General features: G+C 41.9%; 1 protein-coding gene across 5 annotated transcripts in view; it reads left to right on the top strand.

Moving 5' to 3' along the window:
• Window positions 1–16,284, top strand: part of TDRD12 (tudor domain containing 12) — a 79,570-nt gene that overhangs the window by 20,468 nt on the left and 42,818 nt on the right. For all 5 annotated transcript variants that reach the window (XM_078362108.1, XM_078362109.1, XM_078362111.1 and 2 more), the window contains 2 exons: window positions 12,962–13,059; window positions 13,657–13,733. In XM_078362108.1, coding sequence (XP_078218234.1) covers window positions 12,962–13,059; window positions 13,657–13,733 — 175 coding nt within the window. The remainder of the gene's footprint in view (window positions 1–12,961; window positions 13,060–13,656; window positions 13,734–16,284) is intronic.

The raw sequence follows: 16,284 nt of genomic DNA on the forward strand, positions 1-16,284 counted from the left end.
TCATAATATTTCCATAGTAAACCACAACTACATTAAAGCTTTAGCCAACTAAAATATTCCCTGTACTTCAAATTATTTTCAGTTACTTTGGTAATGTTGCTCATCATAGAGCAAGAAAGATACAAAGGATTTTTCCACTTTACCAACTGGGGTCCTCCACGGACAGCAATGCCCAAACCCTGTCCCCCACCTGGGCCTTGCTCAGCCCTGGGCCTGGCCGCTGGAGGCTCCCCACTCACTTGGCCCACCTGTGCTATAGCATTCAGTGGTTCCTGAGCTCTTGTCCCGTGTCCAAGAAGAATGAGGTTATGCTGACAGAAGGGTGAGGATGGGCAGAAAAGAATTTTACTGAGCAACAGAACAGCTCCTGGTATAACCTCATTCTTCTTGGATGGGTGGTTTCTCTCTCAGTGTGGCTGGGCTGGGGCTTTTTATGGACTCAGAATGGGGAGTGCATGCTGATTGGTTACTGAGTATGCAAAAAAGGTTAAAGTAAACACAGCACTCAAAGGTGGGTATGACAGTGTAGAAAACCAATTAGGAAAGGGTAGGTATATGTGAAATAGGTGAAGGGTAGGGATCAATGAGAGGAAAAAAATGCCAAACAGGAAGACAGGTCCCCAATCCAGTCAGCGGATTACCTGAGACTTGCAGCTAGGCTTTAAAACTGTTTTCTGCTTGAAGATTGGGTTTCACCAGGGACCCACCCCTGTCTACATAGACATTTGGCTGCCTTTTGCCACTATCAATAGCCCAAATTGTAGAAACCTGTCATCTCACTACCTACTTTTTAAAATTGCAGTGTCATGGCCAGGTGCAGTGGCTAACGCCTGTAATCCCAGCACTTGGGGAGGTCAAGGCTGGCAGATCACTTGAGGCTGGGGATTCAAGATCAGCCTGGCCAATATTGGTGAAACCTCATCTCTACTAAAAAAAAAATACAAAAATTAGCCGGGTGTGGTAGCACATGCCTGTAGTCCCAGCTTCTTGGGAGGCTGAGGTAGTAAAATCGCTTGAATCTGGGAGGTGGAGGTTGCAGTGAGCCAAGATTGTGTCATTACACTCCATCCTGGGTGACAGAGGCTCTGTCTCAAAAAACACACAATTAATTAAATTAAATTATAGGCCAGGCACGGTGGCTCGTGCCTATAATCCCAGCACTTTGGGAGGCCAATGTGGGTGGATCACCTTTGAGACCAGCCTGGCCAACATGGTGAAACCCCGTCTCTACTAAAAATACAAAAATTAGCCTGGCGTGGTGGCACGTGCCTGTAGTCTCAGCTACTCAGGAGGCTGAGCCAGGAGAATTGCTTGAACCTGGGAGGCAGAGGTTGCAGTGAATCAAGATTGTGCCACTGCACTCTAGCCTGGGCGACAGAGCGAGACTCCGGCTCAAAAATAAATAAATACAATTGTAGAGCTTTTCTTTCCAAAGTTTTCCAGAGGGTATTTATAAAACGTTTATTGCACAGAAATGAAATCCTACTATATATGTCTCTTTGTAACGTATTTTACTTAGTATATGGCTGAACTCCTTTCTACGTCAAATATATTCGGCATAACGTGTTTAAGGACATAGGCTGTGATGTGAGACTGTTAAGGTGTCAGGCTGCTTCCTTCTCTGGGACATGGGGCAGTGTCATCCCCATCCCCCTGGGAGTTACTGAACTGGGCCATCTGTGTAGTGTGCTTGGCTCGCACCTGGCCTGTGGCAGCCTCAGCCCATGTGGCCCCTGCCTCAGATTCTGATATGCCTCCTGTAGGGGGTCCAGGTGAGAATTATGGCAGAAGGTAGCCCCTATTGTTGATGGGAGTGTATTCTTTCCTTTTATATTCTTTTTCCATTGGAGGAATAAAAATAGCAGGCACTACATCACTGTGTTTAATTACTGTGTAGCTTTCCATTGTGTGATATGTCAGAATTACTGTCAGGAGTCCCAGCTTTGGGCAGTAATTGCTTCCTGCTTGCTACAGTCAGTACTGGAATGAACTGTGCTTAGCTTTGAAAAGAAAAGGTTCCAGTGACAACAACAAAGAGCTAATGTGAGCTGTGACTGAATTCGCATGTGAAAAGCAGAATTATTAGGTGTTACTTTTCCAAGTACGGATTTCCCTTTCCTTTAATTATTGTGAGAAGCTACCTCAACTATATTTCAGTTAGTTTTTGGTGTTTCTCTTTGAAGTTGCCTAATATTTTTAAGAACCAAAGTATAATACTTTGCTAATACTTGATTTGCTAATGCTTGATTAAACAATCCCATATTACAGAAGGACTGCAGGGAAAAATAATTTTTTCCTTTGCAACCTCTTCTTACCCCAGGTTATCCCCTAGAGATAAACCCACTTGTTAAAGTTGTTTATTTTGGTAGTTTTCTCCAGATTTAAAAATAATTGTGTATGTTTTACTATTTTACTTCTTAGCTTTAGACATGGTCTTGATTTCTAGGGCAGATTCGCTCTCATGTCCCTCACCCACATTCATTCATTCATCAGATATTTATGAAGCCCTCACTGTTAGTTGCTGTTCTAGAGATTCACAGGAGGGAAACAAAATCTCTGCTTCCATAGAGTTTATAGCCATCCCCTCAATAAAATTTTTTATTTTACAACAATCACAAACTTAGAGAAAAGTTGGAGAGTATTACAAAGAACTTTTTTCCCAAGCCATTTGAGAATAAGTGGCTAACTGGATTCCTCAATACTTGAGTTTTTCCTAGAAAGAAGGACATTCTCAAAAACATCTACAATACAGTGATCAGAGCGTGAAGATTAACACGGATACATTGTGATCATGTAACTCCCAGGCACCATTCAGGTTTTGCTGATTATCCTAATATTCCCTTTTTAGCCAAGAGATGTCAGTGAGCATCACTTGTTGCATTTAGAGAACACATTTCTTTACTCTTCTTTCCTCTGGAATAGTTCCTGGGTCTCCTTGATTTTTATGACCTAGCGCTTTGGCAAATTATAGACTCGTTGTTTTGTAGAATGTGGTCTGGATTTTGGCCATTCTAATAGGGGAGCAGTGGAATATCACTATTTTAATTTGTATTTCTCTAATGACATATGATGTGAGCATCTTTTCATATGCTTCTTTGCTGTTGGTATATCTTCTCAGGTGAGAGGTCTCTTCAAGATTTGCCTATTTTATTTTATTTATTATTTTTTGAGATGGAGTCTTGTTCTTTCACCCAGGCTGGAGTACAGAGGTGTAATCTCGGCTCATTGCAACCTCTGCCTCCCGGGTTCAAGCCTCTTGCCTCAGCCTCCTGAGTAGCTAGGATGATAGGTGCCTGCCACCACACCTGGCTAATTTTTGTAACTGTAATAGAGACGGAGTTTCATAATGTTGGCCAGGCTGATCTCAAACTCCTGAGCTCAAGTGATCCATCTGCCCTAGGCTCCGAAAGCGCTGGGATTACAGGTGTGTGAGCCAGCGCGCCTGTCAAGGATTTGCCTATTTTAAATGGACTTCTTTGTCGTCTTATTGTTGAGTTTTAGGAGCACTTTGCACATTTTGGATGACAGCCCTTTTTTACATGTGCCCTTTGGAAACATTTCCTCCCAGTGAGTGACTTGTCTCTCATTCTCTTGGCAGTGTCTTCACAGAGCAGAAGTCTTTAGATTTAATGAAGTCCAGGTGATCAGTGCTTCTTTCATGTATCGTGCTTTTGGTGTTGTCTCTAAAAAGCTATCACCGTACTCAAGACCATCTAGGTTTTCTCCTGTGTTATTTTCTAGGAGTTTTGTATTTTTCATTTTTCATTTAGGTCTCTGATCTGTTTGAGTTGACTCTGTGAGGGGTATAAAGTCTGTGTCTAGAGTCATTTTTCTGCATGTGGATGCTCAGTTGTTCCCGCACCATTCGTTGGAAAGAGAATGTATGGAGTTTTATTAGAAAGAGAAATCTTACATACTCTTTTAAAAAGAAGCTCATCGACACTAGAGAAGCTTTTGGGAGGTGACAAGCTCTGACTGGTAGGTGATGGCGGTAGGTCAAACTAGTATTACAGTCATGACAGGTTATTTCAGCAGCTACCAGGTAAAACTGGTGTTGGGATTCTGGCAGAGCACCTCTACAGTGGGGCCAGGAAGGTGCTCTGTGCCTCCAGTACTTTTCCTCTGGCCCCTCAACTCTGATTTAGTTGGAGATGAAGGAATGACCTAGCTTGTATAATTAACTTTCACAAGACTAATGGGTTTAAAGTGATTATTGATATATGGTCATATATTACTTACTGAATGGAGTATGTTCTTGGGAACACGTCATTAGGTGGTTTTGGTGTGCAAACATCATAGGGTGTACTTACACCAGCCTACGTGGTGCAGCCTACTACACATATAGGTCATATGGTATAGCCTGCGGCTCCTCTGCCACAAACCTGTACAGCATGTTACTGTATTGAATGCTGTAGGGAGCTGTAACACAATGGTAGCTGTGTTATCTAAACAATTTCAACATAGAAAAGATAGTGATTATGCTGTGACGTTGCTAGGCAGTAGGAATTTTTCACCTTCAGTAACGTCTTATGAGACCACCATTGTATATGTGGTCTGTTGCTGACGGGAAGGTTGGCATTCGGCACTTGACTGGAGTTGGACTGCTGTCTGCCATGTTTATTACCGTCTTTGATTTTATTGCCCATGGTTTTTTGTTCCTCTTTTGACTTCTACTCTTTTTCTACCACCTGTGATTTTAATTGGGCATTTTGATAGCATAGAAATGGGCCCTTTTTTTTCTTTTTGAGACAGAGTTTCTTTCTGGTTACCCAGGCTGGAGTGCAATGGCGCAATCTCGGCTCACCACAACCTCCGCCTCCTGGGTTCAGGCAGTTCTCCTGCCTCAGCCTCCTGAGTAGCTGGGATTACAGGCATGTGCCACCATGCCCAGCTAATATTTTGTATTTTTAGTAGAGACAGGGTTTCACATGTTGACCAGGATGGTCTCAATATCTTGACCTCGTGATCCACCTGCCTCCGCCTCCCAAAGTGCTGGGAATATAGGCATGAGCCACCGCGCCCAGCCCAGAAATGGGCCTTTAATGATGCGGTGGCAGGGGTGGGGAGAGGGAAATGTCTGGAGCCCTGTTATTAGACCCAGTCTTCTAGGGAGCCTATGCCCTCAGGCTGCACACTGCTCACTTCTCTGGGGCCCCACAGTGTCCCTCACCTCCCGCCTTATGTGGGACAGGATGGCTGGAGGGGCTGAGTTGTGTTATTTTCCTTCCCCGACCAGAAGGCTAAATTGGGCTATATTTCCCTTCCTCTAGGTTAGGAAGCTTTTCATAAATCCCAGTAGCTTATGCTCTGGTTCAATAGTTTCTCCTGAGGTCAGGCCCTTTTAGGAAGGAAAGCATGCCCTCTGTATTTCCAAGTAGTTACTTTTCTCTTCCTCTTGTTGAAGTACAAGGTGATTTTTCTGTGATACTCACTCTGAGAACCTGCTAGAGCTCCAGGAGATAGAACTCACACAAGTGTGGCACCCAGCCCCCTGCCCCGGAGTTTTCATTAACACAGGTGTCCACGCTGAGCCTCCAGCAAATTGTCATTATAGTTCCGGTTTCCCACGTCACTCCTGGTCCCGTAGAAGTTTCTTCTTCTGGGTTTCTGCCCCTGTCCGTTCTGAGTCTCTGTCCACGTGTCAGTCTCTCCAGTGTTGGGGCAGCAGTTTGCCCTGTGACCTCACTTGGATGGACCTAGGAGGAGTTCCTGATTTTTCAGTGTGTTCAGCTTTTTACTTGTTAGGATAGAGTGGTAACCATCGAGCTTTTACATGTTCGACTGGAAACTGGAAATTACACTAAGTTTTAAAATGTAAGATTGACAAATATAAGTTTACACTTCTTGGAGATTCTAATTGCTTTTCTTTTTTTAACTTACGTTGTCCATCTTCACTGACTCCTTAAGTTGTTCTAGATTCTCATTTATGGTATTCAACCTCTGTGATTTGAATCTTTTAATTTCTATTGAGACTCCTCTTATGAGCCAGGATATGCTCCCTCTTGGAAAATATTCTGTGTGTACCTTAGAAGAATATGTGCTTTGCTGTTCTTGGGTAGAATGTTATAGAAATCTCAACTGGTTGATAGCATTCAAATCTTTATCTTTATTGATTTTCCCATTAACTGTTCTGGCAATTATTGAGAAAGACGTTTTGAAGTAGTCAGCTCTAGTTGTTTGGTTTTCTCTTTCTAGTTCTGTCAGTTTTTCCTTCATGTATTTTGAAGGTCTGTTGTGTAGGTACATAAAAGCTTAGAATTTTTATGTCCCCATGATGAATTGATTCCTCAGTCATTGTTAAATGGCTCTCTTTATCCCAGGTAGTATTTTTGCTCTGAAATCTACCTTAATATTAATGTGGCTGCTCTAGATTTCTTTTGATTAATATTAGCATAGTATGTCTTTTTGTGTCCTTTTAGTTTTAACCTATTTGTGTCTTTAAAGGGGAGTTCTTGTAGGGAGCATATAGTTGTGTCCAATCTGTCCCTCTCTGTCTTTTAACTGCAGTATTTAAATCATTTATGTTTGATGCAATTTATTTAAAATGTTTGGTCATCTAAAATTTTTGTGGGTACTTAGTAGGTATGTATATTTATGGGATACATGAGATGTTTTGATACAGGTATGCAATGTGAAATAAGCACATCAAGGAGAATGGGGTACCCATCCTCTCAAGCTTTATCCTTTGCGTTACAAACAATCCAGTTACACCTTTAAGTGATTTAAAAATCTAAAACTAAGTACTGATTCACAGTCACCCTCTTGTGCTATAAAATAGTAGATCTTAATTCTTTCTAATTTAATGTAATGTATTGATGCTATTGGCTTTTAATCTGGTATCTTGCTATTTTCTGTTTGTCTCATCTGGTTTTTGTTCCCTTTACCCTATTTTTCTGCTTTCTTTTGGATTAAGTACCTTTTATGCTCCATTTTAACTTGTTTGTTAGCTTATTAACTATAACCTTTGTGTGTGTGTGTGTGTGTGTGTGTGTGTGTGTGTGTTTGTGAGACGGAGTCTTACTCTGTCGCCAGGCTGGAGTGCAGTGGTGCAATCTCGGCTCACTGTAACCTCCACCTGGGTTCAAGCACTTCTCCTGCCTCAGCCTTCTGAGTAGCTGGGACCACAGGTGTGTGCCACCATGCCCAGCTAATTTTTGTATTTTTAGTAGAGACGGGGTTTCACCATGGCCAGGATGGTCTCAATCTCTTGACCTCGTGATCCTCCTGCCTCGGCCTCCCAAAGTGCTGGGATTACAGGCGTGAGCCACTGCGCCCAGCCATGTTTTTTTGTTTGTTTTTTGAGACAGAGTCTTGCTCTGTCGCCCAGGCTGGAGTGCAGTGGCGCAATCTTGGCTCACTACACCCTTCCCCTCTTGGGTTCATGTGATTTTCCTGCCTCAGCCTCCCGAGTAGTTGGGGGCTACAAGCATGTGCCACCATGCCCAGCTAGTTTTTGTATTTTTAGTAGAGATGGGGTTTCCCCATGTTGGCCAGGGTGGTCTTGAACTCCGGATCTTAAGTGATCCACTAGCCTCAGCCTCCCAAAGTGCTGGGATTACAGGCATGAGCCACCACACCTGGCCACCTATAACTTTTTGTTTTTTATGTTTAGTGATTGCTTTAGGGCTTAGAGTAAACATCTTTACTTCTCGTAGTCTACCTTCAAGCAGTATTAGGCACTTCATCATAGCATGAAGAACTTACAGCAGTCTCCTTCCATTTCTTCCCTCCTGACCTTTGTGCAAGTGTTGTCATGCATTTTATTTTATTTTATTTTATTTATTTATTTTTGAGATAGAGTTTTGCTCTTGTTTCCCAGGCTGGAGTGCAATAGGGCAATCTTGGTTCACTGCAGCCTCCACCACCTGGGTTCAAGTGATTCTCCTTCCTCAGCCTCCTGAATGGCTGGCACTACAGGTGTGTGCCACTATGCTCAGCTAATTTTTGTATTTTTAGTAGAGATGGAGTTTCACCATGTTGACCAGGCTGGTCTCAAACTCCTAACCTCAGGTGATCCACCTGCCTTGGCCTCCCAAAGTGCCCGGTCTATTGTCATGAATTTTAATCCTTCATATATTAGAAACTCCACAATACTTTATCGTTTTTTTATTAAGTAGTCAATTCTTTCGCCCTTTTTTTTTTTTTTTTTGAAAGAAAAAAGGAGATTAATTCTCTAACATGTCACAAGCATGCAGGCAGGTCATCAGAGTCTGTGCTCCTTCTGTCTTGTTGGCCTTGCCATCTTCCTGTTCCAAAATGATCTATCACTGTGTCTCCCTTCCAGCTAGCTGGGGGGTGGGGGAAGAGGAGAAGTGGGTACAACTGAAAGGTTGCACGTGATGCTTTCTCTCTCATTGAAGGTCTGGGAGAAGTTGTCCTTCTTTTGGATTGCCAGGCTCCCACTAAAAATCAGGGGTTCTGTTACCTCAAAGTCAGAGTTAGAAAACTGCCACCATGGGCCAAATCTGGCCTGCCACCTATTTTTGTACAACCTCTAAGCTAAAAGTGATTTTTCCATTTTTTAAATAGTTGAAAAAAATTAAAAGAGAAAATATTTTGTGACACATTAAAATGATATGAAATTGGAATCCCAGTATTTACAAATAAAGTTTTACTGAACATAGCTGGACACATTTGCTGCTTTTGCACTGTCACAGCTGAGGTGAGTGGTTGTACCTCAGGCCACCTGTCCCACACAGCCTGCAGTATTTACCAGCTGGCACTTTGCAGGAGTTTGCGGACGCTGATCTGGAGCATGGGCTCAATGATGTTGCAGGATAACTAACGGAGCTTGTTGCACTCCCCAGCACGGAGACCACAGACGTCGTATGTCTCTTTAGACTTTAACTCTATTTTAAAAAAGCTTTTTAAGATAAGGATGTATGTTTTTATATTATATTTACCTTCATATTTATCATTTTTGGTGGTCTTTATTCTCTTTTTTTTTCCTCTTTAGAGACAAGGTCTTGCACCGTTGCCCAAGCTGTGCCACAGTGGTGTGGCTCACTGCAGCCTCAGACACCTCAGCCTCCCAAGTTGCTGGGACTAGGCACATACCACCATACCTGGCTAATTTTCAGACTTGTTTTAGAGACAGATTTTCATCATGTTGGTCAGGCTGGTCTCAGACTCCTGACCTCAGGTGATCTGCCTACCTCGGCCTCCCCAAGTGCTGGGATTACAGGTGTGAGCCACTGCACCCTGCCTTTCTTTAGCTTACTTTGCTTGGATGGAGCACGTCCACACCCTAAGGGCCGGGTATGGGGAGCTGTTTCTCATCAGCTCTTGAGCCCTGTTACTCTCATTGCAATGGCCGGGGTGGCCTTTTGGATTGCAGACCACTTTCCTCATTACTTACAACACTGCACGTATTCCTGTCGGCAACTTGTCTGTTTTCCTTTGTGAAGTCCCTGTTTACATGTTTTAAAACTTAGGTTTTTCTTATCATAATAAGCTGTGAGAATTTTTATTTTTAATCTTTCTGGAGACAGGGTCTCCCTGTGCTGGCCAGGCTGGTCTCAAACTCTTGGCCTCAAGCAGTCCCCCTGCTTCAGTCTTCCAAAGTGCTAGGATTATGGGCACAAGCCACTGTGCCTGGCTGAGTTTTTAAAAATATATTCTCGAGATGGCATTTGTCATATATTTGTATTATAAATAAATATCATTCTAGTCTGTGGCTTGGCTTTTCATTTTCTTGATGATATTTCTCAGAGATAGAAGTTTTTGATTTTGTTAGTCTAGCTAATCACATTTTTTCCTTTTAGGATTTCATGTCCTCTTTAAGAAATCTTTGCTTTCTCTTTGTTTTCTAGTTTTGGCTTTTACATTGAATTCTAGGATCCATTTCAAGTTAGCGATGTGAGGTAAGGGTCAGGATTTGGTTTTGTTTCTTCCATGTGGGTATTCAGTTGTTCCACTATATATTATTTTGCATTTGTTGAGCTGCATCTTCAAGGTAGAGTCCTGGAAGAGGGGTTTCTGGTCAAAGAATAGTTTTATCTCTGTTGCCAGGTGCTGTGGGTACTATGTTATCTGGGAGTCTCATGGGAATCTAGGAGGCTGCCTGTTTGCCCACAGCCTCACCAGCAGAGAGTTTCACGTTTTTGGATGTTTTTCAGTTTGCAGTGAGAAATAGTATCTTAAATGAGTTTCTATTTACATTTCCTTATTATGAGTGCACTTATGAGTCTTTAATAAGTCACATACATTTATTGTGATTTAATATATATTTGGACTTCTTTTCATTATCTCATTTTGTGTTTTTGTTTGTTTGAGACAATCGCACTCTGTCACTGAGGCTGGAGTGCAGTGGCTCGCTGCAGTCTCTGCTTCTCCGCTTCAAGTGATTCTTCCACCTCAGCCTCCCAAGTAGCTGTGATTAAAGGCACGTGCCACCATGCCCAGCTAATTTTTGTGTTTTTAGTAGAGACGGGGTTTTACTATGTTGGCCAGGCTGGTCTTGAACTCCTGACCTCAATGATTCACCTGCCTTGGGCTCCCAAAGTGAGCCACCACGCCTGGACTCATTTGGTGTTTTCTATTGACTGTAGTTTTTCTCTCTATTTTATTTGTTATTTTCTGCCTCCTCTTGAATTGACCATTTTCTTCCTCTTCCTTTTTACTCTTTTATATATTGCATTTCATTTCTCTTAGCCTTAAATTTTATAGATACTTATACTTTCTAATAAAGTTTCAGGGTAATCATGGTTCTCACAACAAGAATGTCACCTTTTCTTTTATAAACTCCTCTTCCATTTCTGTCCTAGTTTCTAGAATTTTAGTTTAACTTGCTATTTTATAAATATTTTCTTTAAGTTTCTTAGAGTGGAATTGCTTGGGTTTGAATCCCAGATCTGTTCTGTATTAGCTGAATAAACATGGGCAAGTTATTTCACCTCTCTGTACCTGCTTTTCCTACTCTGAAAAGGGGAAAAAATTGTGCCCATGGAGAAATCACATGGAATTCAGTAAATACATGCTACTATCACATAAAATTGAATTATATAAAGTTAATTCATATAAAGCATTTAGAATAGTTCTTGATATATAATAAGTATTAAGTAGATGTTGATTATGTAATTAATATTATGGAACGGCTGGTTTCTTCTTCTCCTTCCCCAAGTATATACTTTGTAGTTCTTTTAGTAGGGAGCTGTCTTCGTTCACGCTGCTATAAAGGAATACCTGAAACTGAGTAATTTAGCAAGAAAAGATTTATTTGGCTCACAGTTGTGCAAGCTGTACAAGAAGCACAGAGCTGGCATATACTTCCGGTGAGGCCTCAGGAAGCTTCCAATAGTGGCAGAAGGGGAACAGGAGCTGTGTGTCACCTGATGAAAGAGGAAGAGAGAGAGAGGGGAGGGAGTGCTATATTATCTATCTATCTATTTATTTATTTATATTTTTATTTTTTGAGATGGAGTCCCACTCTGTGACCCAGGCTAGAATGCTGTGGTGCAGTCTCAATTCACTGCCACCTCCACTTACCAGGTTCAAGTGATTCTCCTGCTTCAGCCTCCCAAGTAGCTGGGACTACAGGGTGCATCACCATGCCTGGAAAACTTTTGTATTTTCAGTAGAGACAGGGTTTTACCATGTTGAGCAGGCTGGTTTTGAACTCCTGACCTCAAGTGATCCACCTACCTTGGCCTCCCAAAGTGCTGGGATTACAGGCATGCCACTGCATTTGGCCTGTTTGGTTTCATAAATACTATTTCTTCTTTGATTTCTTGGATATTTTAAATAAGTTTATTTGAAAGTCCTTTTCAGACTGATGTTTTATCTTCATATCGTCAGGCGTGAATATTTTTCTCCCAATCTCCTGTTTTATTTATTTATTTACTGTTTATGATGGCATTGGACTCCTTTGCGGACTTAGTGATTTTTGTTTAAGAGCTTGTCTTGTATGGACATTTCTCTCTCAGTGAATTTTAACTACCACCGCCACTCCTAGTTCTGGACTTTATCTTTTTGGCTGCAAGTTGTACCCTGATAATGTAATTCAAACCAAAAGACCACATGACATGCAGACTTGGGCTCCAGATTACTTTAAAGAAGGGTTAGGGCAGTTTATAATATCATTTCACATTTAAATGACTTCTGTTGTTTAATAGGTGAAAGGTGTATCTTGTCATTTCAATTTGTGTTTCTTTTATTAATAGTAGGACACTTTGTAGAATTGCCTGTTTCCCTAATAAATGATTGCTGGGTAAAACAACAGCCATTTTATAATGCTCATGGGTTCTGTGGTCAGGCATTCGGAACAGGCGTGGCAGGAGGGTTTGCCTTTGTTCCACACTGTCCAGGGCCTCAGAAGGGAAACTTGAGGGCTGGCAGTAACTAAGCGGGTGCATCTGAGGACTCAGGCACATTCTGGCAGTTGATGCTGACTTTTGGCTGGGACCTCAGCTGGGGCTGTCGTCCACAATACCCTGGCAACCTTTCCATGTGGCGGCTTCCCCACAGCATCACGGCTGGGCTTCAAACGTGAGCATCTAAGATGGCAAATCCTGACTATGTCGCCTTTTGGTGACATTGCTTTGGAAGTCACACAGCACCACTTCTCTCTTGGTTATGAGCCCACCCAGGTGCATGGGAAAGGAACATAGAGCCTACCTCTTGGCGGGAGGCAGGGTCGAGTTGTAAGAAGAGGCTGTGTGTTGGTACACGTTGCTCTTGTCTTAGCGAAATGTCACCTGACAAGTTGGGAAAATATTATTGCATCCAATTATTAGCTGGTATGGGAATTTTTAGAACATTGTAATTGTTTTTTTTACAATAAATGTTGAAACAAGATTTTAAAATTTAATCCCCTCAAGTAAGGCTTATTAGAAATTCATATTCCATAAAAATTTTACATATTAAGATTTTATAATAGTATTTGCTTTTATTCCTTTTTATTCTATTTTCTATTAATATCACTTTTCCATGTAGCTTTCTTATTACCATTTTTATTTTGCAGACGAAGCCGTAAAATGTAATATGGATTCATTGAGAGATGCACCTAAAAACAAATCTGAAAAGAATCAGCATTGCATCTCTTTAAAAGATACAAATAAGGTTGTATTTTTAAAATGTTCTTTAAATACAAAGTTTGTGTAGTGTTAACTGAAATATTTTCTCTTTTGAAATCTCTCTGAAACCAAAAGTATGTTTTCTATTAAAAAATCCTTGGCCATGTTAGCTTTGTTCATGAAAAAGTATGGTTTGTATGTTTGCTTATTTTGAAAGGAGAAAATAATTCCAGCTCCTTCACATCAAGCTCTTACTCTCGGCCTAGTTTGCTTTCTACAGAATTGGGTATTGATTCTTCTTCTTTTAACGAAGGCGTGAAAATCTGGAGTTCCAGGGCGTTGTCATAGTGACGTGCAAGTCTAACCTGCCCTCCAGGCCCTTTGACAAGGCAGGTGAAAGTCATTGCAGGACATTTAAAATGTCTGGAGTGCCAGTGGCCTGCCGTTTGGATGTTTAATGAGTGGTTATGGCACTGGCATAATCACCCAGTTTTCCAGTTTCTCGTCTCTCCATATCTCTGTGTGCATGAAAATTGTCTGGGATGGTTGTTCATGAGAATAACTCCGTGGAATTTTAGTTCCAAAAGAATATATATATGTTGCTGGCATACACATTCTTTCTGAAACAAAGTTTTTTTTACAGCGTGTTGAATCTTCAGCATACTGGCCAACAAAAAGAGGCATAACCATATACGCTGATCCAGTTATACCAGAAGCAAGGTATGATTTGAAAATTCAAGCTGGTGTGGTGGCGCCTGCCTGTAGTCCCAGCTACTAGGGAGGCAGAGCTGGGGGGATCGCTTAAGCCCACGAGGTTGAGGCTTCAGTGAGCTATGATCATACCGCTGCACTCCAGCCTGGGTGACAGAGTGAGACTCTATCTCTAAAAAGAAAAAAAAAGGGAAAAGAAAAGAATAAATAATTCAGTGTATAATTGACTAGAGACTTAAGGGTGATATTGTCTTATACAGTGTTCTGTAAGATTGATGATGGGAAAATGGTCCATTTTCAAAGAGTGGCCCAGGAAATTTTGGTTAAATATATTTATTAATTTAACAGAAAAATGTGACACCTGATTGATATCAGAGTTGACTGAAAACTGGTAGTGGCCCTAGAGTCTGTCTCCTCTTTGCCTCGTTGGACAGAGCTGACTCTGTAAGGCAGGTCTGAAGTTGTATTTCTTTGGCATGGAGTGGTCCTGATGGGTGGGATGGCCTTACATGGCCAGATGGAAGCAGAGGCTGAGTGGTTACCTGGGGTGGAAAGAGAAGAATGGTTTCATGAGTCTCAGGCTGGGTCTGTACTCTGTCCTCTTCAAGATACATGTCAGTGACGTTAATGACATCGCAGAAAGGATGTCATTGTATCACTTCATGAATGGTCTGAGAACTCAAAGCAGGAGACTTTCACACTTCCCCTCGTGGACGGTATGCTGTGGATTGTCCTCTGTTTTCCTTTTGCATATCTCAAAAATGCTGGACTCTAGCTCACTTTTCTTCAAATAGTCAGTGATAACCTACAGAGAGTTAACTAACACAAATATCTTCTCTTTTTACCTGTGTGGTTGCACTGGTGGTTTTTACTTTTTGTGTAGATCCCTGTTTCCATCTGGTATCATTTTCCTTCTACCTGAAGGACTTCCTTTAGTATTTCTTGTATTGCAGGTCTGCTGTTGATGAACTCTTTCAGCTTTTTGATTTTTTAAGTATTCAAGTTTATTTTAAAAAGGATACCTTTGGTAGGTGTAGAATTCGAGGTCGACAGGACTTTATTTAAAGATGTTGCCCCTCTGTCTTCTCGCCTGCATTGTTCCCAGCACTGCCTCTGCTGTAACCGCTGTCTTTGTTCCTCTGCCATTTCCTCTGACTGCTTTTCAGATTTTCTCCTGATTACTGGTTTGAGTAATTTAATTTTGGTATACCAGCCAGGCACAGTGACTCTCGCCTATGATCCTAGCACTTTGGAAAGCCGAGGTGGGCAGATCACCCGAGGTCAGGAGTTCAAGACCAGTTTGGCCAACAAGGTGAAACCCCATCTCTACTAAAAATTCAAAAAAATTAGCTGGTGTGATGGTGGGCACCTGTAATCCCAGCTACTTGGGAGACTGAGGCAGGAGAATCGCTTCAGCCCAGGAGGTAGAGATTGCTGTGAGCTGAGATCATGCCACTGCACTGCAACCTGAGTGGCAGAACAAGACTCCGTCTCAAAAAAAAAATTAAATTTATTATATGCCTTGCTGTCATTGCTATCGTATTTCTTATGCTTGGGGTTCATTAATGTTCTTCATTTGTATCCTCCTTACATCAAATAGTCATTATGTCTACAAATATTTTTTCTGCACCAATCTCTTTTTCCTCTTTTTTTAGAGATCTTCATAAAACAAATGTCAGATATTTTGATATTGTCCCAAAAGTCCCTGAGGCTCTGTTCATTTTTGCAGCCTTTCAGTCTTGCTCTTCTTTAAATTAATGATTCTACTGATCTGTCTTTTTATTCTCTTCTATCATCTGCCTTCGGCTATTGAGCCCATCCAGTGAGTATTTTATTTATTATATATGTACATATTTTGAGATAGGGTCTTGCTCTGTGACCAAGGCTTTCAAGTGCAGTGGAGCAATCCTAGCTCACTGCAGCCTTGAATTCTGGGCTTAAGGGATCCTCCTACCACGACCTCCCACGTAACTGGGACTACAGGCATATGCTACCACAACTGGCTAACATTTTAATTTTTTGTAGAGATTGGGGTCTCGCTATGTTGCTCCTACTGGTCTCCCACCCCTGAGACCAAGTTATTCTCCCATCTCAGCCTCCTGAAATGTTAGGATTACAGGTGTGAGCCACGATGCCTGGCCTGTATTTCTTATTTCTAAATTTCTCTCTCTTTTTTTTTTAAAGTGTATATTTCTTTGCTGAGAACTTGTGTGTTTCCACTCGGGAGGGCTGGCCTTTTCTTCTTGTGGAGTGAATGTCCAGTGATCGCCACCCTGAGCTACTGGGGTTGGCTCCTGCTGATTGTCCTCTCTCGGCAGTCAGTCTGGTTTTCCTGGCCCATGTGTGCTGAGTAGCTTTGGACTCACGCTGCATATTTTAAACGTTATGTTGCGAGACTCTGGTTTCTGTTAACATTCTCTAGCGAATGTTGGTTGTGTCGTTTGTCTTAGCAGGAGGTTGGTATCTCCCAGAGGTCGGGCCCTCATGCTCTACCTCGAAGTCTATGGGTGCGGTGGCCATGTGAGCGCAGGCTTTGGGGCCTCGGTGCCTGTTCTTAATC

The sequence above is a fragment of the Callithrix jacchus genome, chromosome 22 (assembly GCF_049354715.1).
Source record: "Callithrix jacchus isolate 240 chromosome 22, calJac240_pri, whole genome shotgun sequence".
Taxonomy (NCBI): domain Eukaryota; kingdom Metazoa; phylum Chordata; class Mammalia; order Primates; family Cebidae; genus Callithrix; species Callithrix jacchus.